Here is a 26,107-nt window from a genome sequence, read left to right on the forward strand (position 1 = left end):
CCCTATTTTTGTGTCCAGCCAGGTACAACTAGGCAGCTGGGGGCTGGAATCTGCAGCGCAGGGAGGCCCAAGCTTTCTGGGCCCCACCCGCTGCAAATTGCAGTCCGCAGCCGCCCCAGAAAATGGCGCGTTCATAGAAGCGCCATCTTCTGGCGCTGTACCCAACTCATCCAGGGCCCTGGTGCGGTGGCTCACTGGGTAATAAAGGGGTTAAGGCCAGCTTGGCATTATCAGCTGGCCCTAAGCCCGAAATTCATGGGGTCACGCCAATATTAGACATGACCACCATGAATTTCTAGTAAAGTATTTAAAAAAAACACAACACCCAGAATAAAGTCCTTTAATTGAAATAAAGACACAATTCTTTATTGTTCTAAATTAAACTATACTTACCATCACGCCCATTCCAGCTGAAGCCAACGATCTCCTGCAATAAAAGAAAAATAATAAACCAACCTCATCCTTACCTTCCCATGGATCCCACGACAGCTTCAGCTCTGCTACATCGAGATGACAGGCTGGACCGCAGCAGAACGCTGCCATCCAGCCTGTCATCCCGCAGACACTGAGAAGCGCAGGCATGCTTGCGCTCCTCAGTGTCTCTCTGTGACGGCATAAAGATGAGCCGAGTTCATGTCCAATGAACTCAGCTCACCTCATGCACGTCACTGACAGCGTGGGAAAATTCTCCTGCACTCAGCGCTTCAGCGTGAGAATTCTCCCACGCTGTCAGTGACGTACATGAAGTGAGCTGAGTTCATTGGACATGAGCTCACCTCATGCACGTCACTGACAGCGTGGGGAAATTCTCACGCTGAAGCGCTGAGTGCAGGAGAATTTTCCCACGCTGTCAGTGACGTGCATGAGGTGAGGTCATGTCCAATGAACTCGGCTCACCTCATGCACGTCACTGACAGCGTGGGAAAATTCTCCTGCACTCAGCGCTTCAGAGTGAGAATTCTCCCACGCTGTCAGTGACGTGCATGAGGTGAGCCGAGTTCATTGTCGGCTCATCTGGATGCCGTCACAGAGAGACACTGAGGAGCGCAAGCAAGCCTGCGCTTCTCAGTGTCTGCGGGATGACAGGCTGGATGACAGCGTTCTGCTGCGGTCCAGCCTGTCATCTCGATGTAGCAGAGCTGGAGCCGTCGTGGGAACCATGGAAAGGTAAGGATGAGGTTGCTTTATTATTTTTCTTTTATTGCAGGAGATCGTTGGCTTCAGCTGGAATGGGCGTGACGGTAAGTATGGTTTAATTTAGAACAATAAAGAATTGTGTGTTTATTTCAATTAAAGGACTTTATTCTGGGTGTTTGTGTTTTTTTTTAACTTTCACTATGGGGTTAGTAATGGGGGTGTCTTATAGACGCCTCTACATTACTAACCTGGGCTTGATGTCAGCTGGCATTATAAGCTGACATCAACCCCAGCCCTATTACCCCACTGCCACCGCTACAGGGCAGTGGGAAGAGCGAGGCTAAGTGCCAGAATTGGCGCATCCTATGGATGCGCCATTTCTGGGGCGGCTGACGGCTGGTGTTTCTAGCCTGGGAGGGGGCCAATATTCATGGTACCCTTCCTGGGCTATTAATATCAGCCCCCAGCTGTCTGCCTAGCCTTTGCTAGCTATTAAAATAGGGGGGACCCCACGTCATTTTTTTTGGGGGGTCCCCCATTTTAATAGCTAGTAAAGGCTAGGTATTCAGCTGGGGGCTGATATTAGTAGCCTGGGAAGCTCCGTGGGTATTGCCCCCTTCCCAGGCTTCAAACATCTGCCCCAGCTGTCTGCTTAACCTCCGCTAGAGACTAAAATTAAGGGGAACCCCACGCCAATTTTTTTTAAAATAAATCCTTTACACTAAATGACAAGTACAGTAATCAACACTATCACTGTACTTCATATATATGTGACTGACATGTTTCTATCTATCTAATCTATGTATGATTCTCTATTCCTTCTATTCTAAATTGTCGGGTACCGCTGCTGAATTGCCGGCCGGCTTTCTTAAAGAGACGGTGCATGAAAACACTATTATTTTTTTATATAAATCCTTTACACTAAATGACAAGCACAGTAACCAACACTGTCACTGTACTTCATATATATGTGACTGACATGTTTCTATCTATCTAATCTATGTGTGAAGCTCTATTCTGTCTGTTATAAATTGTCGGGTACCGGTGCTGAATTGCCGGCCGGCTTTTTTAAAGAGACGGTGCATGAAAACATTATTATTTTTTTAAATAAATCCTTTACACTAAATGACAAGTACAGTAAGCAACACTGTCACTGTACTTATTATATATGTGACTGACATGTTTCTATCTATCTAATCTATGTATGATTCTCTATTCCTTCTATTCTAAATTGTCGGGTACAGATGCTGAATTGCCGGCCGGCTTTTTTAAAGAGACGGTGCATTAAAACACTATTATTTTTTTAAATAAATCCTTTACACTAAATGACAAGTACAGTAAGCAACACTGTCACTGTACTTCATATATATGTGACTGACATGTTTCTATCTATCTAATCTATGTGTGGAGCTCTATTCTTTCTGTTGTAAATTGTCGGGTACCGGTGTATGCGCTGATGAATTGCCGGCTTTTCGCATACATTCTACATTATTCTTAGTTGTTTTACTTCATGTAGAATTAACCTACAAGGAAAGAAAGGGTTTATTTTCATTCCGATATTAGTGTCCCATTGACTTGCATTGGTTTCCGGTATCGGAATCGGCGATATCCGATACTTTTTGAGTATCGGTCCGATCCAATCCGATACGATATTTCCTGATATCGGAAGGTATCGCTCAACACTAGTTGTAATGTGATTGATTGAGTGTGTGGACTGGTGTCTTTTATACAGATAAAGAGTTCAAACAGGTGCAACTAATATAGGTAATGAGTGCAGAGTGGGAGGGCTTCTGAAAGAAAAATGAACAGGTTTGTGAGAGCCAGAATTCTTGCTGGTTAGTAGGTGATAAAATACTTATATCATGCAATAAATGCAATTTAATTATTTAAAAATAATACAATGTGATTTTCAGTTTTTTTTTTTTTAGATTCTGTCTCTCACAGTTGAAGTGTACCTGCAATAAAAATTTCAGATCTCGCCATTCTTTGTAGGTGGGAAAACTTGCAAAATCGACAGTGTATCAAATACTTATTTTCTGTGCTGTATGTGTGGGCTTATACTGTATATAGAGGGGCTATGTGTGGTCTCATACTATATACATTTGGCTTTGTGGGGACTCTTACTGTATATAGGAGGCTATGTGAGGGCTCACACTATACAGATGGGGCTACTACTGTATGTGGGGTCTCATTGTATATAGAGGGGTTATGTGGGGCTCATATTGTATATAGAGGGTGTAATGCAGCGACTTGCTGGCATTACGGTAATGGTCCAGGATGTGTTTTACCTGATCATGTACCTTCCCCCTCAGGTGACTGGTCACATGACTGTGACATAGCACAGGTCCTGCGCGCACAGAATGTCTGTCTGATCACATGACTGTGACATCAGCAAGGTCCTGTAAGTGTGTGTGTGTGTGTGTGTGTGTGCACGGGATGCATATATAAACCCTGCTTGATGGGAGACAGGTGTGTTCTGTGAGAGAGGCGTAAGGCCTGTTCCCGTGTGTGTGGGACACCGACCGTGTGAGGCCTCGTGAGGCCGAGTGAAGCCTGGTGCCTGAAAGGTCGAGACTGGATCCTGTGTGGATGCTAGTGGCCTTGGAAGGTAGAGGCTTGATGAAGAGTCCTGAAAGGCAGAGCCTGGATCCTGTGTGGATGTCAGTGGCCTTTGAGGGAACGACGGCTGGAGACCCCTACCTGGGAAGCCACAAAGCCACAGTGGTGGCAAGCCTAATGGACTGCAGCAGCTAAACCCGGCAAAGGTAATACACTGTGTTATATGGACATTAATATGGACATTGCTATGTTATTACCTTGCTGAAGGCTGTACCTGGAGCAAGTGGGCCGGTCTGCCACTTGGCTCGTGAACATTATATATATATGTGTGTCGGCGTGCCACTGAGTTGGACCCGGTGAACTGTGGTTTATGAAGTGCAATAAACTGCAGCATTGTGAAATACCGGAAGGACATAGCTGGTGTGCTTTGATTTACCCGGTGCAGCGAGTATCCCCCATTATGATGACTAGTGCTGCCTTACAAGGGGTTATGTGGTGTTCATATTGCATATAGGGGGGTATGTGGAGGCTCATACTGTATGTAGAGGTCTGTTTGTGGGCTCTTATCAAATATAGGGTCTGTGTGTGGGCTCATGCGACATATAGGGGGGCTGTGTGCGGGCTCATATGGCACCTAGGAGGATGTTTGTATGCTTTACCTTGTGCACATTTTTAGAATTTTAAGCCCTTTCCGAACTTGTATGTACTCATACATGCAAGGTCGCATCCCCCTCTTTTGCGTGGGCTCTGACAATGAGCCCGCACTTTTCCAGGCACATGACAGCTGACGTGATCAGCTGTCATGTGCCACTAACAGCTGCCGTGATCAGCTGTCATGTGCCACTAACAGCTGCGGGTGAAATCGCGATCCACCCATGGCTGGTAACATGTTAAACGCCGCTGTCAAAATCTGACAGCGGTATTTAACATGCACGCACCAAAAGCACGTCATAAGACCCACCCATCAGCGCCCGTGTCACATGACCGTGCTTCGCCAATGGGTTGACATGACAATGCAGGGTTTGGAGGAGACCCTGTGGTTGTCATAGCCTATCTGCTATGAGGCCAGCGGTCGGCGTTCATAGCAGATGAGCACTTTTGCCCTGCATTGTGTAACACAAGCAATCAGAAAATCCCATGGACACTATTGAAGCAAGTGTAAAGTAAAAAATATATATATTTTTAAAAATATTAAAAATGTAAAAGTTCAAATCACCCCCCTTTCGCCCCATTCAAAATAAAACATTTAAAAAAAAATCAAATATACACATATTTGGTATTACCGCGTTCAGTATCGCCCGATCTATCAATATAAAAAAATAGTTAATCCAAGCGGTAAACGTCATAACGAGAAAAAAAAGATCAAAATACCAGAATTACGTTTTTTTGGTCACCCCAACATTGCATTGAAATGCAATAATGGGAATCAAAACATCGCATCTATCCCAAAATGGTATCAATAAAAATGTCCACCCAGCACTCAAAAAATAAGCCCTCATCCAGCCCCAGATCACGAAAAATGGAGACGCTGTGAATCTCGGAAGATGGTGCCATTTTTTTTTTCTATTACAAACTTTGGATTTTTTTTTCACCACTTAAATAAAAAAGAATCTATACATGTTTGGTATCTACGAACTTGTAATGACCTGTAGAATCATAATGGCAAGTCAGTTTTAGCATTTAGTGAACATGGTAAAAAAAAAAAAAATTGTGGAATTGCACTTTTTTTGCAATTTCACTGCACTTGGAATTTTTTTCCTGATTTCTAGTACAAGATATGGTAAAACCAGTGGTGTCGTTCAAAAGTGCAACTTTTCTCATAAAAAATAAGCCCTCACAAGGGAAGAAGGGGAGCAAAAATCGAAAACACAAAAATGGAAAAACCCAAGGTGGTAAAGGGATTAAAGATGGCAGGGGCCATAAATCAGATTTCGCAGGACACACAGTACCACGGGTTGCATAAGAAACATCTGCATATATACACACACAAACACACACACTGTCTATATGCTGACATTGAGTCTCAGTGTTCATCCTTATTCTGGACATCTTAAAGGGCGTGGTCTTTATCAGGGGCATGTCAAAAATCCATAAACATTTTAGACTGTGAATTTTGGGCTAGTTTTCCAGAAAAACTTGAATATTAGGCTTGTAACCCTGTTTACATGGCATTTGTAGCCAATACTGTTCCACAATCTGTCTGGGCCTTACAATCTTCTATGGTCCATCTATCGCTGGCATAGTTGCGAGAGGAACTCAAACCAGGGGGGTTTGGTATTGAAGGTGAACAATTTATACCCTTCAGCAATTATAAGAGTGTGGAAATGCAACAATGCTTTATGTAGATATATGTAAATTGATAAATGAAAATACACACACATACACCACAATAGCAGACTGAAAAGAACATTTATTAGGACATATACATTGATAGTTTCAGATTAGAGGAGACAGATGGGTCTTTACGGCCAGTTGCAGCAGCGGCAACTCATGTCAAATACTAAGCCATCAGAACATTTCATTGAATAGGTAATTCCAGCTGAACATATGTAAAACTTGTTGGAGTTTAGTGGGTTTATATGAAGGCCATCAACTTTACCAACACAGAAGTTTAGGTCAACATCATCAACAGGAGGATTAGGTGGAGGAGTGACTGGAGGAGTGACTGGAGGCACTGGTGTGCTGTCTCCACCAGGATTGGCTGTTGTGGTTGTCGCAGTGGTGGTTGTTGTACCCGGAGTTGGCGGAATATTGATGCCACCACATACCTCCCCAGGGCAGTTCACTGTTGAACCTAAATAGGTTATGGAGAAAACATTCCATGAAAAATTTCCTTATCTACAGGAAAACTTGCTGAACTAAAACAAATCCTTAAAGAGGTTGTCTACTACTCTGACTACGCCTTCTCAATCCCTATGTTTCTCCCTTGTAAAATAATAATACCTATACTCACCTCCGATCAGCGTTGGCTTCACTCTCCTTCGGGAAAAGCACAGACACTGCAGGGAGGACACCCATCTGACTGGACCATCCTCATTTACATACAGCACAGGAGCAATTACAATAGTATTTTTGGGGGTATACAGGGGGAGCCAAGAGATGATAGACACGTTTGTGGAATGCAGCATAGGAGCAGATAAAGGTGATAACATTTGTTCAGAGACTCAAAAACTTGTGACAGGTTACCTTTAACATAGTTTCATTTTTTAGAATGGTAGAAGACTTAGAAGTTTATCAGCAATTTTTCATGATTATAAAGATATTTTGAGGGCATCAGAAAACACCTCCCCCATAAATTAACCCATTTTAGGAACAGCACCCCTCAAAAGTATTCAATGCTGCTTCAGTAATTTATTTATTTTTTAACTTGACAATGTACTTCACAGTAATTAACACAAAGTGGAATGAAAGAGTTAAAGATTTTTTTTCCACTTTATTGTTGCTTAGCTTCAAGTTTCTTTTTTTCACAAAGCGTTGTTGGAAAAAAATGCCCCCGTCCTTTGATAAGCAATTTTTTTCATGCAAGAAAATTATTGATGTCTAAATGAGGCCTAAGTGTAAAAAAGTGCCCATATACTGTATGTTCAAAGTTGAATACAGCTATAAAGCTGTAGCGCAAATTACTGCAGTTTTGATAAGAGGTTTTTGGCTTTGTGGCTTGTCCTGGTGAAGCATGATTCCAGATTTCATGATATTGCCGTCATCTGAACACTGATATCGCAGGGGACTCTCCTCTGACTCCTGGAATGCTCTATTATAAGATTGGGGCTCTGCGAATCTGGGTCATAATGAGTGCAGGATCCAGATAAGTAATTTTTTGGTAATATATACAATAACTCTGCCGATTAAACTACTCCTGATGAACCTTGTGTGACAGTGTCACTGGTTTTATATGTGAGGGGAGGTATGTGTCACTCAGGATGCTCTCCTGTGTGAACTATGACCTACTTTATTTTTCTGCCAGCGTGTTATATGCTGGTAGATTTACTCTGTTAAAGGGTGTGCGGTTTTATGGGAATGGCAAAGAGGGCGGGACGCCATTCCCCCTACCTCCCCTCAGGGTGTGGCTGAGCAATGTGTAAAAGCTCAGTCCTGTTTTTTTTCCTGTGGAGTGTGGTCTGGAGAGGGAAATCTCCAGACAGTATTGTGGAAGCTGCAGAGCTTTTCACAAGGACTTTAGCAGTGCAGTTTATGCTACCGAGAGCGGGCGGAACCCGCTCATCTATGGACTAAGTTATACTTTGTTTTGTTTTTTTTCCGATTAACCCAGAGGGGTCATGTTTGTTTTTCCTGCGAAACCTGCATGAGTTTATGGCTGATAATAAACCAGCAGAAAGGTAACCTGGGAACGTGTGTCCTGAGTCTGCCTCCAGGAGAGCCGAGCGAGTCGTCTTGCCACACTTGGTAAAGGAGAAATGCGTGGAGTTGTATATGAGTTGGTAAGGCAATGTCTTTAAATGGGGCTTTAGGTGATGGTAATATTTGCTAAAATCAGTAATTTATAAACATAAAGATAATGGAAAGTTACTATGCTATTAGAGTGAACTGCATGTATTATAAAATCTGAAATCATGTTAATATCATGAAATCTAGAATCATGTCAATAATGTGAATTTGCTTATTTGCTTGATTGTAAGATCCGTTTTGGACCTAAGTATTGGTTGTTTTGCACCCTCTTTTGGATTATAGTATCTGCAGCCAAATTGCACTGATCAGGGCTGCAGATATATTTATATACCATATGCTGCTACAAAATTACTTTATCACTACCTCAATTTTTGCACTTTGCACTTTTAACCCCATTTTTGTCACTATAGGGTGATATAGGGGCAAAAGGGAGAGTCATCGGTGAGCAGGGTCGCCATTGCACAGGATATAGGGTGCCAACCTCCGCCGCAAGGTAGGGCCAGGTAGTGCCATAACAGAGCAAGGCACAATCCCCCTCCCTTCATCTTTGATTGTGCCCTGATAATGTGGGTTGTTGTTTTAAGTGTTGGTAATATTTTATGATATATATTAAAAGGTATATTTTAAAAATTTGTTTATAAAAGGTACAATTTCTGTGAGTCCCTAGATTGATTAGTACCAATAGAATCTACTTTCTTGCTGTGATTTCTTGTCCTGGTGAAGCACATCAAGTTCAGCTAATTAGTGCATGTTATCTCTACTTAAGAATTTAGGTTAAAAAAAATCATAAGGTAAATAGCTGATTGCTAAGTGCAGGTAATATGCAGAAAATAGAGAGAGTACAAATTCTAGTGTTAAAAATGTAAAGTGTTAATTCCCATTTAAGCTGCCAGCAGATGTAATTCAAAACACAACGTATATGTCCATCTTTTGCAGTGTAGGTATGATACTGCATCATGTTAATAGCTGCCTCATCTCTGTAAAATGGTCACTTACCTTCCAGCAAGGACTTTAGGTGGTTGATCAGTGGATATTTTCCTTCATTGCAAAAGCTTCCTCGGAAATCATCCAAGTCAATGGCCCAAACCATGGCACCACCAAACCCACTTTCTTTTAAGAACTTCACCTTGAAATAAGAAAGGGTATAGGTTTAGATTCATTACTACATTTTTTCCTTTATTTTTCAAAAAGTTGTAAAATTGATGGCAAACGCAGTCCAAAACCACGTAGGGTGATCTTATGTATGCCAAAACATTTTTTGCACAATTTATGCTACATTTTTTGTGAAACATGCAGCTTTTTTCTCTAAATAGTCACAAAAAACACTAACGACAAATATAAAGATGATTTTATATTTTGTACAAAATCCATAGACCACGTGCTCCATTTTGAAGAATTTGATAAGATAAAACGGTGACTTAAAAAAAGCTCTAATGATCTATACCATAGTCTTATTATTATAGAGGGAGCCATAATTCTGTGACAGATCTGTCGCAAATTGGTGACTGACCAACCAGTGACTTGCAAAGGAGCCTTTAAGGTTCCACAGAGTTTTCTTTTTAACATAAAAAATAGCACTGCTTGTAATTTTCGCCTTAAAAAATAATGGACATGCACATCTACTTACGTTTCAGTTCAGACCTTCAGGTTTTTTCTTTGCAGTCAGTATGCTTAGTGCATATAAAAGGATGTGGCCGCTCTTTGTCTGGGCTGAGACGCCCATTCTGCCCCGGTCTTATGCTCACACTAGGGATCCAGTCTCTCTGCCCTTGTCCATATGTATGTCACTTGACAAATGGTAAGGTTTTTAATATTAGAGTTAGGACTGTCCCATAAGGGTTGCCGTGAAGTGCGGGATGGCTTTCACATTATTTTGATCAAAATTATGTTAACTAAATACCCTTTATTATTTATCATTATTTTTGCACTGTGCGATTTATACATTTACTTTCAGTTATTTGGGTATTTTTCTTGTCTTTGGTTTCTCTCTGTTTAATGGCCTTGTGTGAACATGCATTTACGTTTTGCATGCACATCTACTTATGTTTCAGTTCAGACCTTCAGGTTTTTTCTTTGCAGTCAGTATGCTTAGTGCATATAAAAGGGTGTGGCCGCCCTTTGACTGGGCTGAGACGCCCATTCTGCCCCGGTCTTATGCTCACACTAGGGATCCAGTCTCTCTGCCCTTGTCCATATGTATGTCACTTGACAAATGGTAAGGTTTTTAATATTAGAGTTAGGACTGTCCCATAAGGGTTGCCGTGAAGTGGCGGGATGGCTTTCACATTATTTTGATCAAAATTATGTTAACTAAATACCCTTTATTATTTATCATTATTTTTGCACTGTGCGATTTATACATTTACTTTCAGTTATTTGGGTATTTTTCTTGTCTTTGGTTTCTCTCTTAAAAATAATGGAGTCTGCAATGAGTGCTACTCAAACAGCAGATAAAAACAATACCTTAAAAGGGTTGTTTGTGCATATAATACTGATGAATTATCCATTAGATAATTGGTTTGTCTCATAAGTATGTCTCTTAAGTGTGTAGCAGAAATATGCCAGAAATGAGCTAGAAGTGACTAGAAGGTACGAATAACTATTTATTAAATGTACTTAGCTTCTCTATTCTCCCCATACTTAATCTTTCATTATGCTTACCTATGCTCTTACAGTTTTTGCTCCACTAATCCTCAATCTTCTTCACTGTCCCCAAACCTCAGCACCCTCTAACCAATTAATCATCTCTCCTTCCCTCTTACCTCCCCACCTGACTTCATCTGCAGAACTGCTCCTTAACTTCAGATCTATTATACTCAAACAAAAATCAAGCCGGTCACTGTCCTCCTCCCACCTGCTCTCCCTCTCTCTGCTTCTCACTGCTGGCTACATATCTCCCAATCCTGAACCCCACATCTTACACCTTACACCCATTCGCCCTCTTATTGCTCCCAACCAAATATAAACTACTGCAATCTCTCCTACAATAAATCAGGGCCCTTGATGCCCACCCCCCTGCTCCCTTTCTCTGGAGCACTCTGGAACGCCCGCTCTGTCTGCAATAAGCTCCATGTTATTCATGACCTCTTTACCTTTGCATAATCTCTCCTTCCTGGGAATCTCCGAAACATGGCTGATACCCTCCGACACTGCCTCCCTTGCTGTGTTGTCTTACAGTGGCCTCCACTTCACCCACACTCCTTGCCCTGGTAAAAGACATAAAAGACATGGTGGAGGAGTGGGTCTTCTCCTTTCTACTAACTGCACTACCAACTGCAACTTTAACCCAATCCCACCTCTACCCTCCTTTATTCTCCCTTCTTTTGAAGTCCACCCTGTCCGCATCTACTCTCCCTCCAACCTCTAAGTGGTCATCATATACTGACCTCTGGGCCCGGTCACTACCTTTATTGACCAATTCTTCACCTGGCTTCTACACTTTCTCTCTGCTGACATTCTCATCATCATGGGCAATTTCATCATCCCCACTGACACCCGCCAGTCAGCAGCATCCAGACTCCTGTCACTTACTTCATCTTTTGGACTTTGTGAGGTTCTCAGACTCTTCTGCTATATCTGATATCATTTTTTGTTTGAATTTAGTTCTTTTTCTTTCTATCATGCTGCATCATCTTGCCCTCTTTCAGTATGGAGTTCTCAGCCTCTTTGTTCCCGCCCAGTCCTTTTCCACTTGCCTATGTAAGCCGCCTCAGCTGTGTAATCAGTGCTTCTGAATGATGCCTGCAACCTGTCTGTAGTTTGGTCTCCTGAAGCCTTGGACCTTCTATCTCTGCTGTCTTTTTGCAATGGAACTTTGGGACACATGCAAGAACCCGGTTGCTCTAATATCTGCTCTGCACTGAAAGTAAGAGAGAATTTTTACCGAACTGAGGGTTTATTCCTGCTTGCTGTAATCCCTACATTTGTACCAGCGCCAGTGACTTTTCTGTTGTTAAACTACTTGTATGAAGTAATACAAGACTTTTTCAAAGACAAGCCTGTGTTTCCAGAGTTTTCCTTTGCCATCCTCAGTTATGGCAAATCTATATCAGAGTATCAGTCCCGTTGCCATCCAGCCGGGACCTGTATGGAGAGCCAGCGTTGCAGATATATGTTGAAAAAACTGTGAATCATTTATCTGTTATCCAGTAAACTGTTTGAACTGTTCATGCCAAGGTCTGGTATGCCTTTTTTTTTACCTAACTCTAAACCATCTAGATGTACCCAGAAACCAGTTAGTATCACGGTGACACCCCAAGCTGCACAACACCGCAAAATAACCATATCACCTCTCAGCACCTACGTCTGGGCCTAATAGTGCCTCCTGACCCTACTACTCGGGTGTGGCATACATTACAGAGACAGGGCCTTACCAGAGAATGTGTTTTACCAGAGACAGGATATTACCAGAAACGGGGCCTTACCAGAAACGGGGCCTTACCAGAGCCAGGGCCTTACCAGAGACGGGGCTTTAACAGAGACAGGCCTTACCAGAGCCAGGACCTTACCAGAGCCAAGGCCTTACCAGAGATGGGGCTTTACCAGAGACAGGCCTTACCAGAGCCAGGACCTTACCAGAGCCAGGGCCTTACCAGAGACAGGGCTTTAACAGAGACAGGCCTTACCAGAGCCAGGACCTTACCAGAGCCAAGGCCTTACCATAGACGGGGCTTTACCAGAGACAGTGCCTTACCAGAGACGGGGCCTTACCAGAGACGGGGCCTTACCAGAGACGGGGCCTTACCAGAGACGGAGCTTTACCAGAGATGGGGCCTTACCAGAGACGGGGCCTTACCAGAGACGGGGCTTTACCAGAGATGGGGCTTTACCAGAGACAGATATAATATAAAATAGTCTACACTCTGTTCCTGTGGTAGTGGTGGCGCACATGGGGAAATAGCAGTAAAACAGAAACAAGCCCAGACACTCAAGTGTTAGTAGTTACTTAATTTATTCCACATAATCCACTCAAGACATTTCAGCACATCCCAGGCTTTTGTCAGTCATTGGCTCTCCTCTGATCCCGCTCCACCATCTTGTGACTGCAACTTCTGACTGACTGGAAGTCAGAGATAACGGTCACAAGCTTTCAGTGCAAGTGTATGAAAGCCAGAATGAGGTTCTCATAGACTTGCATTGAAAAGTGAACTCCCAGATCAATGACAGCTATGAATTACATTTTTCTGTCCATTCGATGGAACAGAAAAACAGAATTTGGTATAGCCTGAGGGTGGTTTCCACTGTAACTGATACTGAAGCACATACATGCTGTGTCCAGCTAAAACAGGTCAGGTAAATATATAGATCTGTGCTAAAGATATAAAAAAATCAATATGTGTCCAATATGACATTCTTTAACACCTCATTGTCTGCCCTATAGATAGACAATTCCAGATTTAACAGCTGTTATATAGAAGATTTTGCAACAATTTATTTAACCACCAACTTACCTTGCATTCATAACTTTGTTGGTTGTCAAATCCAACCCACTCATTATCCTTGCAGGCGTATGGCACCCGCTGATCAGCAATCCACTTCACTGTGGTCCCTCTAAGCCAAGTGCAGATCTAAGAAGAACATATTGAGCATAATGTTGCAGTCAGCCAAGTACTACAAACAGGTTTGTTATAGTTTTTGTGTAATGTTACATGGATATATTAACACCATAAACAAGTTTCATTAACATTATGCAATGTGAGCTCATAAAGGTATTAAAAATCATTGTAAATGAACTGCATGATTTATGAATATAATTATGAACATATTAATTTTCTAAAAACTTGTTACATTTATTGATAATATTAAATATAGTCTGAACATGAAAAATGTGTATATTAATGAAATACAGTTAGAAATATTTGGATACCTTTTTTAAACGTTACGCTTTTTAGCACTATACCAGGCTAAAATACATACAGCAGAAGGCAATCAGAGAAGGAACGACTGCTGGTAGAAATTAAAGTCTGCACCCCAACACATCAACATAATGAAATGCCTGAAAAGGCTGAACCCTAAATATTAATTTGGCTGCAGTTAGGCCCAATATACGCAGCTGTGGTTAGGCCACCTAAGGCCAATTCAGTGCAAAGACCACATATAATTGTGTCCAATATCAGCTTCACGGACATCGGAAGGACCGGAAGCGCAGTCCATGAGTCCACTAGAGGCCAGCACATAACATCAGGCCAGGACAAGGTGTAGGCATACATGGAATTATTTAAACCTCTCTCACTCCCTCCATATATTTTGCTAAAAGCAGGAATAAATACCAACAGAGCACAGAGAAAAATAATTTTCCCCTTCCTTCCACTGAAATCTATTATTTGGGCAAAATATTAACAAAAAATACAAACAAATGACGGCCCATGCAGAGGTGAAGTAGACAATCATTTATAAATGTACACACACATCCCATAATAGTGACTCGCTGAGCCATTGTGCTGTTCTGTTCAAAGTAAAATAATAGTATTGAATCCTACCTCATAGTAGGCCCAGAAACCAGCCTCCCTGGTATATGGTCCAGCTGATCCGGCTCCAGCCACAGGGATACCTACATCGCACTTGCTAGGGTTTGGGTTTCTGAATGTTCGGCCATATGTTGGGAATCCAAGAAGTAGTTTCTCTGCAGGAGCTCCATTGTTTTTCCAATAATTCATGGCATAATGCTAGGAACAAAGTAACCATATGATGCTTGGGATTACATTGATAGGGATATCAAACTCAAATACACAGTGGGCCAAAATCACCTTGATATTTATAACATTAATCATGACAAAAGATGGTAGGGGGTTGTAATGAGGGGGGAAAATAAGTTGGGGGAATCTGCCTATTGTGGGAAGAACCTTAATACTGCAGGAGAAGTTAGGGTTGTGGGGATCATAGATAGCAGTAGACAGGGGAATGCAAAAGGAGTGGTGACTCTCGAATACAAGGAAATATAGGGAAGAAGAGAACATCAGAAATGCGTTAATAGCACTAAAACAATAATATTTGCGGAGTCAAGATGGTAGAGAGTGAACAAAATGTAAGATCTTAATGCATAGGGAAAATATAACAATGTAAAAAAAATGGAGAATACATGACCAAACACAGCAATAAAATAAATCATGGCATGAGTGCACCGGCTCAATAGCATAACTGTGCTCAGCTTGTGGAGGAGAGGGTAGTAAATGTATGGGAGAGCTGATGTAGGGAGAAGAGGAGGGAACTTCCGACTGAGGTGAATGCCGGTTAGGAAGTGTGTCATAACTAGGGAGGACGTTACTATGGGGTGTGTTGTAAACAGTCTTGTGTTAACCAGGGAGCGTGCAGGATCGGAAGCACGGGATACATAATATTAGCAGTGCATGCGCTGTCTACCAAATATCTAGTAAACATGTGGTATTTTCTCGTGGGCCAAATATAATTATCCTGTGGGGCAGATTTGGCCAACGGGCCTGAGTTTGACATCTATGATGTACAGAATTACATAGGGCCTTGAAAACAAGATTAGAAGGGAGATTTACAATAGTACAATCTGACAAAAAAGTGGTGTACATGCAATACAACAGATGCATCGAAGTGCTTTTGTAGCCTTTATGCAAGCTCTGCCAGCTTTTTGGAAAATGGGCAGAGCTTAACAGGGAGACGGAGTGGCCGACAAATTCATCATAATTTACTCTCCAAATTCATCAGAATTTACTCCCCAAATTCATCATAATTTACTCCCCAAAGTGATTAAATTATGACAGGAGTGTCCTCCAGTCAGCTACTGAATACTACGTTGTTGCCCAGCAACTGTAAGATGAGCCAAATTTAATAAGAAGTGCTTTTGCCACACATTACATCATTGGCCTCTTAGTATTTTAGATATGTCTTACATCTCAGTTCACAGTTCTGAAAAGTGTGTAGGAAAGGAGGCACGGCTAAGAAGAATCATAAAAAGTAGCAGCTCAAATCAGCTGAGAGGTCCTCAGAAAGAGAAATATAAGCATTATAGGCTCTTCTGTCAGAAAAGCTCTCTGAGGGATTCTCAGTTAGATCATTCTGCAGCCAGCAATAGACAGTGCTACACTGAGGTGTGCAATTTTTAATCAATCCGAATTGCAAAAATAAATTTTAGCCAAGCATATATGGATTGAAGTATAAAATATTCTGTCAAATAAATTCATATTCTTTAAATTGTTTTAAGTTATATTGATATCCATCAAAAAATAGTGAGGTACTGAGTTAGCCTGTGAAATGTAAATGACTTTACTGGCAAAAATAAAAATTATTAATATATTGTTTGCTTTAGGTTTTTTTTTGCTTCCTTGCAGACAACTGATTTTCTCTCTACAGGCCTGTGTTATTGTGCAAAGGGATCACACGTCACATTAGTGGGCCAATCAGTCACAACTCCTGCGGTGACATCACTATTGACTACATACTTCTGCGACAGACTATAATTGGTTGGTCTGTTCACATGACATCAATATGAGCAAAGTTTCACTCCACAGGCGTATAGACTGCGACAGTGAAGGAGCTGAACTCCAGAGCCAGTGACCAAGTACAGCAGAGATCCTAAAGGTTATTATGGCAAAAACCTTCTAATTAACACATTGGCCTTGGTAGAACTTTTTTTCCCTTAAAATATCATAAAAAAGTATAAAAATACTCCAAAAATAAATGTAAAAATAAAGTAGCAAACATTTGTATATATATTATATAAGCAATGTGTGGCATCCCAGTACCCGTTCTACTGCTGCTAAATGAGACAGTTGTCGTGTGACAGTAGATTTGTTCCATTGTGGGTACTGAGTTAGGAGATATAATACATTGCATTGTAAATTGTACTTTCCTGCCATCTACTGGCCGATGTGTGTATATGAAAGTTAAGTGATTATTCTCCTCACAACAAGCTGCCATAGAAATGGTTGGGAGGAGCCTCCCAGCTCAAGGCACACACTGACTAAGCACTGCTACAAACCAGTTGTCGGCGGTTCAAGCTGCCTAAGGAAGATATAGGAGAGACACTATTCTCTCAGAGAAGAGTTCTTCAATGCCAGTCCACCCTGGGGGGACATTTTTCCTCACATAATCTCCATCACAAAAAGAGTGAAGCTTTTTCCAGTCAGGAGAGATAACGCTGTACATGGGCTCTCCTGCATGCTGGTTATCCTGTTTTGCTTCCAGCCACCACCGCTACAGGAGTGCCCCCAGGGCCACCTCCCACCTTTGAAATTGTTGTGGACACGAGGGAAGCGTTGAGGGGTCCAGCGACCCACTTCAGCTACTGTGACATAATTATCTGTTGCCAGTGAGACTACATATCCCAGCTGGCCCTTCTGCAACATCTGGTGCCTCCCCTGTAGCCCACCACAAATGTACAACGTGGACACAGGGCCGTCTGTTCTGCAAAATGTGCAGAAGTCAAGCATTTTACACATTTCCCGGGAGGCTGAGGATTAGAGAACACCATCCTTATCTATAGTTAGAGGATGAAGGGGAGGAGGGGGATTGGTTGTTTTATTATACTGTACAGACACATATGTAAGTGAGGCTTTTAGAGAAATATTAATAATTAAATGAAATAATTTTCTTACAATGTTAAAGTATACTAAATCTCCGTAGTCTGTAGAACCCTTACACAGGGGGCTGTTGTGTCCAGACTGAGTGTCCCACCCACCATGGAAATCATAAGTCATCACGCTGATGAAATCCAGCAATCTACGGAGAAACAAGCAAAGTCATTCCTAATTTCTTTCTCAATGTTGTACATCATGGAACTGTCACACTCATCTTGTGATCTTCTATTACATAATGAAAACCACCGAATATGACAGACTGGTCATATTGCGGAAGATTAGAGCCTCAAGAACTTCACGGTAGCTTCTCAGTTTATTTCTACATACTCACTGTCCGATCTCTTCTATCTCATATCCAGCATCTATGGTGCCTTTTCCTGCAGACACTGCTGCTGTGATTAGGAGCCGTGGAAGACCTGAGGATCTCGCTTCTTCATTAAATGCATCAAGCATTTCCTAATAGAGGAAAGGGAAAAACAACATGGTTTAAGTAAGAGGAGATAACTACTAAAAGGCCGATGTTTAGCTATCTGATCAGTAATGAATATAAAGCTTGTATTTAATTACTAAGCATACTGATAATGTTACTTATACTTAGGGTGCAGTCAGACTGCCACATAAACCAGACTGGGATCAATCTGGAATAGTGTTGAGCGAGTATGTTCTGTTCCGAGTATGCTCGGGCCGAGCTCCGAGTATTTACAGCTGCTCGGTGATATGGTTGAATTGCTCCCGTGTGCATGATTTCCAACTGTTTGACAGCTTTATCACATGTGAGGAATGTCTATTTCTTACAGATTCCTCACATGTAATAAAGCTGTCAAACAGTTGGAAATCATGCACACGGGAGCGATTCAACCATATCACCGAGCAGCTGTAAATACTCGGAGCTCGGCCCGAGCATACTCGGCGAAAGGGTTAATAGAACATACTCACTCAACACTAATCTGGAACTGTATCCACTATGTATGGTGGATACTATTTTTTTTAATCCACCCTACAGTTCCAGAGATAAGGGTCTTTTTATTTAATGCAAATTTTTATGGTCTTTACCAAGTGGGCTTCGCACCTAGGATTTTTTGGGGCAGTTATTTAGGTTGCTCTTCATAATTACCCTGTGAACACCACCCCTTAGTAAAGGACATATAATTCAACACTAACTAAAAAGCCCATTTCTGTGTAACCATATGGTAGATTTAAAAAATAAAAAAAACACAGAAACAGCATATTCAGAGGAGCAGAGGGAATAAAATAAGAGCAAAACCTGGCCACTTTCACCTGGTGACACATCCTCTTTAACCCCATTACGTCCAATGACGGGCATAGCCCGTCATGACCGGATGCAAGTTTGTGCATCATGATGGGCTATGCTCGTCATGACTTTAAACTGTCACTGTTCAGTGCCGATAGCTGTCAGTGACAGCTGAGAGGCACGGGAAGAGGTGCAGGGACCAATGCTGTTGGCCCCTGCACCCAGATCTCTGTGATTGGTCAGTCAATCTGACTGACCGATCATAGCATGATCGCACAGGAGATGCTGAAATATCAGCACTCCCTGCCCAATCAGAGCAGGAGCTCAGCACTGCTAGTGGCTGAGCCACTGTACGAAACAGCCAGGAGTGGTACCAGCATCGCCCCTGGCTGTTAACCCCCTAAATGCTTTGATCGCGGGCGATCGGAACATTCAAGAGGCAGGCAGAGGGACAGGAGGTCTCCTTAGACCAGGCTCACAGCATGATCTAAGAATTTCTCTACAGGCTTGGACGACTGGCCCACAAGAGAACAGGAGAATCCTCCGGTGGGCCCCTATTCAGGAGTGGACCACCACCCTCTTATATGAGCAGTACTTGACACAATACACTTGATTTACTATGTACAGACAAAAGCAGCATCTTATTCATTTAACAATCTACCCAGTTCATTGTTATATAAAACTGTGATTGAGGATAATGTCACATTTGTATATAGTTGAAAAGTGGGGTCCTGGAGATGGGTACTCGTGGGCCCTTGGCACCCCAGTCCGACACTGGTTCTCAGTATAGGTATAATGCATTGCAGTGCATTATACCTGTGAAAAAAAGTGAAAAAAGTGAAAGTCCCATAGAGCGATTAGGTAAAAAAGTAAAAAAAAATTGTAAAAATATTTACATTTTTTAAAAAAAAGAATAAAAAATTACAGAAATATACATTTTTATGAAATAAAATAAAAATAAACAAAAAAGTACACTTATTTGGTATCGCTGCATCCAGAACAACCCGATCTATAAAAGAGTCACACTAGTTAATGCCTTCAGTGAGCGCCGTAAAAAAACATTTTACCGCTGGAAAAAAGTGGAATAAAATGAGATCAAAAAGACGAATATAAATAAAAATGGTACCGCTGAAAATGTCATATTGTCCTGCAAAAAACAAGCTGCCATACAGCTCCATCAGCCAAAAAAAAAAAGTTATAGCTATCAGAATAAATTGATGCAAAAATAATTATTTTTTCAAAAAACGTTTTTATTGTGTAAAAGCGTCAAAGCATAAAAAAAACAATATAAATGTAGTAACGCTGAAATCGTACTGACCCAAAGAATAAAGCTGCCTTATCAATTTTACCACACGGGGAACGGCATTAAAAAAAAAAAAAAAAAAAAAACAATTCCTGGATAACTGTTTTTTGTTTATTCTAACTCCCCAAAAATTGGAATAGACTGCGATCAAAAATGTCACATGCCCGAAAATGGTACCAATAAAAAAGTCAACTCATCCCGCAAAATACAAGCATGTAGTTGAAAAGTGGGGTCCTGGAGCTGGGTACTGGTGGGCCCTTGGCACTCCAGTCCGAGACTGGTTCTGTTTTTGACTCTGTCAGACAAAATATGAAAGAATTATAGCTATCAAAATATGGCGATGGAAAAACTTGTTTTTACAATAAAAAGTGTCTTTTTGTGTGTGACAGCTGCCAATCATAAAAATTTTATGCAAATCTGGTATCGCTGTAATCATACAGACCCAAAGAATAAAGTCATCTAATCACTTATACCGAACAAGAAATGGCATAAAAAAATAAGTAAAACCAATTCTTCACCTATTATTGATTTGTTCATTTTGCCTTCCAAAGATCGCAGTAAGGCTCAGCTCATATTTATCCTGCGCTCTGCGCTGAGCGCTTACTCCTGGGTTTTCATGTAAATCTCTGAAATACGTGATTCAGACGGAACCCCTATAATGAGGCAGATGGAGGCACTGCGGATGCTGTCTGGTCTATGATCCGGCGGAGTCCGTCTTTTTATTAGGTGAGCATAAAAGTGCCATTGGCCACAGTTTTGTGCAACTCTGAAAAGAAGGACAATGCTGAACAGAGTCCAGACAGAGTCCAGAGTAACTCTGCTGCTTCATTATAATGAATGGATTCCTCGGGGGTTTCACCTGAATCACGTCACTCGGAGATTTAGATAGAAACCCCAATATAAGCGCTCAGCATAGATCACAGGATAAATGTGATCCAAAATGTTATGTAAAATGTTCCTAACAAAAGCTTCACATTAATCCACAAAAAAAGCTAGCCCCCACTCAGGTCTGTCATCTGTTAACGGAAATATAGGGGGCTTCCACATTACTGGTAGTACAAAGGCTCAGAAAAAGCTAAATGGCTCCTCGCTTCCATAAAGAAATTCAGCGAATTCTGTGCTCCCGAATCCAAAGGCTCCCCACCCTCCTGAGCCCCAGTATGCCTAAACCACATTTAGAGTCCACATGTTTGGCAGGGGTATAATTTCCAAAATGGGGTCACTTGTAAAACATTTGGGTTAAAAGAAAGTTTTTGTGGGAAAAATTAAATTTTTTTATTTTCGCGGCTCTACGCTATAAACATCTGTGAAGCACCTGGGGGGTTCAAGGTACTCATTACACATCTAGATATAATCATTGAGGGGTTTAGTTATCAAAATTGAGTCATTTGTTCATGTTTACTACTGTTTAGGCACATCAGGGGCTCTCCAAATGCAACATGGCGTCCGCTCTCGATTCCAACCAATTTTGTGTTCAAAAAGTCAAGCAGTGCTCCTTCTCTTCCGAGCCCTGCCATGCGCCCAAACAGTGGTTGTCACCCACATATGTGGTATCGCCGTACTCAGGAGAAATTGCAAAACAATTTTTGGGGTCAGTTTTCTCCTGATTCCCTTGAAAAAATAAAAAATTGGGGCTGAAAAATAATTTTTGTGGAAAAAATGTGATTTTTTAATTTTCACTGATCTATGTTATAAACTTCTGTGAAGCGCCATGGGGTTCAAGATGCTCACCACACATCTAGATAAGTTCCTTGAAGGGTCTAGTTTCCAAACTAGTGTCACCTGTGGGGGGGTTTCAACTGTTTAGGCACATCAGTGCAATGCAACATGGCGTCCGCTCTTGATTCCAGACAATTTTGTGTTCAAAAAGTCAAATGGTGCCCCTTCCCTTCAGAGTCCCGCCATGTGCCCAAACAGTGGTTTTAGTGCACACATGGGGTATAAACTTGCTCAGGAGAAATTGCACAACAACTTTTATGGTCCTTTTTCTTCTATTACCCTTGTGAAAATAAAAAAATTGGGGCTAAAATATCATTTTTGTGTAAAAAATGTGATTTTTTTATTTTCACGGCTCTACGTCATAAACTTCTGTAAAGTATCTGGAGGTTCAAAGTGCTCACCACACATCTAGATAAGTTCCCTGAGGGGTCTAGTTTACAAAATGGGGGGTTTCCATGTTTAGGCACATCAGGAGCTCTCCAAATGGGACATGGTGCATGGTCTCGATTCCAGCCAATTTTGCGTTGAAAAAGTCAAATGATGCTCCTTCTCTTCCAAGCCCTGCCTTGCACCCAATCAGTGGTTTTCCCCCATATATGGGGTATTGGCATACTCAGGATAAATTGCACAACAAATACTGGGGTCAGTTTTCTCCTGCTACTCTTATGAAAATAAGAAAAATTGGGTCTCAAGTTACATTTTTGTGAAAAAATGTTGAATGTTAATTTTTTTCCTTCCACATTGCTTCAGTTCCTGTGAAGCACCTGAAGGGTTAATAAGCTTCTTGAATGTGGTTTTGAGGGGTGCAATTTTTAGAATGGTGTCACTTTTGGGTATTTTCTGTCATTAAGGCCCTCCAAAGTCACTTCAACTGTGATGTGGTCCCTAAAAAATGATTTTATACATTTTGTTAAAAAAATGAGAAATTGCTGGTCAACTTTTAACCTTTATAAAATCAAATCCATCATGCAATCTGACATTTTATATGCAGCATACTCCATGAAATGCCACATATACATATGGTGTCTAATGGAGCACGTAAAGCAATGCATGGAGGCTTCATACCAAGCGCCAACAGATTTATATCAGCAGATTTGAGAGATCCCCCACCTTTATCAGTATAGTAAATCTCTTCTTATCCTCTGGAGGGCTGCCTCGAGATCCAGGGTACTCAAAATCAAGGTCAATTCCATCAAAGCAATGTTGGCGGAGATATGCAATCACTGATTTAATGAAAATTGACCTGTTCCCAGGAGTAGCAACCATATCAGTGAACCTAAATGCCAGAAATGAAAGAGTTATAAAGAAGGTCTATGACTTTAGCACATATATACGTGTATGAGCATATGCTTACTTCTGTGTCCCAAAGTTCCAGCCACCAATTGCCAGTAATGTCACAAGTTTTGAATTGCTGAAAGAAGAGAACAAAAGCAAATCATAACATAATGTGTTTGGGTTGTACAGGATATATGAGCTGCATGGACCTTTTATAGCCTATATTGGAGGACTAGAATAAAAATAGCAGTGAAAAATTCACAAAAACAGACTATCAAAGCTTGTGAGTAAATACTAACATCTTTTTTAGGTCACAAAACTGCTTGTACAGGACATCATCATTCCACTCATAAGGTGCAATCTTATGCTCATTCATGGTGGCAAAGGCATATACGAGATGAGTGCAGAGCTGCGGGTCGACATTCCCTGGCATGTACTTTCCCTGGTCAGGCCGGTACTGTGACCAGTTTGTAAAGTAACAAACCAGTTTGTAGGTAGAACCTGAAAATGTATAGAAACATGAATTTTATATTGAATGCAATGTAGTTTGGAATTTCACCATTCTTTTTTCCCATATAATGAACTGAAAAATGAGAGAAAAAAAATCAAGTGTTTTTTTAGGTTTTGTGTCTACAGAGTACATTACATTGTGGTAAATATAACCTGGTAATATGATTCTTCACCTTATAGCAAATATAAATATATCTCCAAGATAGAAAATAATACTAATTCACAGACTTATCCAATTGGAGTAATACTAAAATACAACTTTTAATGGTTATAGATTAAAACTTCATCAAACACTATTATAACATTAAAAATCAGTGACTAAGATTTGTATCACTGTGGATTAAAGTCACTATGGGGTGTTGTTAATAACAGTCAGGTTGCCATAAGTATTTTGGCACTTCAGAATATTTTATCTGGTAAGTTCTAACTGTAGAATCAACACAGTTCTGACACTGACCACTTGATTAATCAGGCAAAAAATATTGAGATTACTTAGTATTAATGGTCTTTAGATACTCAGTAATTTATTGTCCTGATCACTGTTTGAGTGTGATATAGTGACCACTAGATGGTTATATAGTGCCCATAGTATACACCACAGATCCCCAGATGATCAGGACAAATATTCGACACTCCTATGTCAGATGGCTGTGCTAGGGCTTATCCCTTCAGGTGCTAATATGCACAGGTGTCTAATCTAGTTGCTATTTAGTGGATTCTAACACCCTATATGTAAAACTGTGTCAGGGTAAAAATATTTATGGCAATCTGACTGTTATTAACAACACCCCATAGTGACTTTAATCCACAGTGATAAAAATCTTAATCACTGATTTTTAATGTTATAATAGTGTTTGATGAAGTTTTAATCTATAACCCTTAAAAGTTGTATTTTAGTATTACTCCAATTGGATAAGTCTGAGAACTGGTAATATGAATCTCTAGCAATGCTATTAATGTTAGCAAATATTTTTTTTTATTTAAATGGCAAAAAAAAAAGTCAGAAATGAGCAAAAAAAACAATTTGAATGTGTCGCCATGTTCCGAGTCCCATGATGTTTTCTATTTTTCATTTGATGGAACTATGTGAGGGCTTTTTCTGTTGAAAACTGACGTTTTAATTGATATAATTTTGGGGCACTTATGTAAGTTTAATCACTTTTATTGCATTTTTATTGCAATTTTTTGCAATGTTCCAGGGACCGAATAAAACCCCCGAAGTTCAGTTTTTTTTCAATTTACAGGTTGGGTTAATTAATTGTTAGATCTGACTTTCATGGATGTGGTGACACCAAATATGTATATTTTATTCATTTATTTTTAATGGGGAAAAAGGGGAGTGATTCAAATTTTTATATTTAAAAAAAAATGTCTTTATTTTTTAGCCCCCTTAGAGGATTTGAACCTTTAATCACACAATCTCGTTTACATACTGCAATATGACAGTAACGCAATATATAGTTTAAAATCACGATCTCCTATATATGCCAGCCACAGGCTGCTCATCACATTAGTACTTTCATGGCAGACACATGTTTCCACAGGCCTCCAGCTGACATGGCAACCCATCAACACCCTGAGATCGTGTAACGGGGGAGCAAAAGGGCAAATGGAACAGCGTGCCAGCCCACTTACCACTCTGCAAGTAACATTTAAGGAGTTAGCGGTGGACAGAGTTCCACTGTACTCGCTGATGTTAAGAGCAGATGATGGCTGTATGACACAGCCACTAGCTGCTGGGAATGATGCAGGACCAACTATTGAGCTTGCATCAAAGATAAAGACCTGACCAATGATGTACCAGTTCATCATATGTCATGAATGGATGAAGTACAAATACCTGCATCAGCCATTACATATCTAAAATGCAGTTTACAATCCTATCTCCTTCTATTTCTTGTTTATACTATTCACTTGTTCTTCCACTATATTAGGTTTATTATTTACATTATTTTTATTTTGGCCTTTTTTTACAATTTGATAATTCCATAGCAAATAAGTTAATATCTTACCTAGCTGAACATGCAGCAGCAGGAATAGACCTGTGTCATAAAAGCACATAAACTTCATTTGATATGAATGCCAAGAAATTACATCATGAAATCAATGACAAATTCTCAAAACTGAGTTCATGCAAAAGGATGAAAGATCTTAATAATAATTGCAGAGATACTGAAGGTTAAGTGCGGTATGTATCAATCTAACAAACCTGATGTGTACACATCAATGGACATTTCGTAACATTATTAATAGTTCTTACCCGCCCAAAGCAGCATCTTCCTCATGTCTCCGTCTGACTCAGCAATGCCCAGAGGTTGGCGATAGCACTTTATAGGGTAAGAATGCCCACTATCAGTATGGGAACTGTACAGGTGGATCAGTGATAAAAAAATAAAAACA

The 26,107-nt window shown here is 40.8% G+C and overlaps 1 protein-coding gene across 1 annotated transcript; it reads right to left on the minus strand.

Annotated features, from left to right (window-relative positions):
• Positions 1-6,086: 6,086 nt before the first annotated feature.
• Positions 6,087-26,060, minus strand: LOC141221831 (acidic mammalian chitinase-like). The gene is made up of 11 exons (XM_073666598.1): positions 25,968-26,060; positions 25,720-25,749; positions 23,497-23,698; positions 23,277-23,333; positions 23,033-23,198; positions 17,980-18,104; positions 17,667-17,790; positions 14,583-14,768; positions 13,554-13,670; positions 9,100-9,229; positions 6,087-6,490 (listed from the first exon to the last, which is right to left on the minus strand). The coding sequence occupies exons 1-11, from the start codon at positions 25,990-25,992 to the stop codon at positions 6,159-6,161; spliced, it is 1,494 nt and encodes a 497-aa protein (XP_073522699.1). The 5' UTR covers positions 25,993-26,060; the 3' UTR covers positions 6,087-6,158.
• Between the last annotated feature and the right edge of the window lie 47 nt (positions 26,061-26,107).

The sequence above is a fragment of the Phyllobates terribilis genome, unplaced genomic scaffold (assembly GCF_046119375.1).
Source record: "Phyllobates terribilis strain yellow unplaced genomic scaffold, ASM4611937v1 Scaffold_2__4_contigs__length_985480577, whole genome shotgun sequence".
NCBI classification, from domain to species: Eukaryota; Metazoa; Chordata; class Amphibia; order Anura; family Dendrobatidae; genus Phyllobates; species Phyllobates terribilis.

Coding starts and splice junctions, on each gene's coding strand:
- LOC141221831 (XM_073666598.1), bottom strand. CDS start 25,992: ATGAGGAAGATGCTGCTTTGGGCGG. Junction 23,334..23,496: donor TTTTGTGACCTAAAAAAGAT/GTTAGTATTTAC, acceptor CTCTTCTTTCAG/CAATTCAAAACTTGTGACAT. Junction 17,791..17,979: donor GAGATAGAAGAGATCGGACA/GTGAGTATGTAG, acceptor GTTTCTCCGTAG/ATTGCTGGATTTCATCAGCG.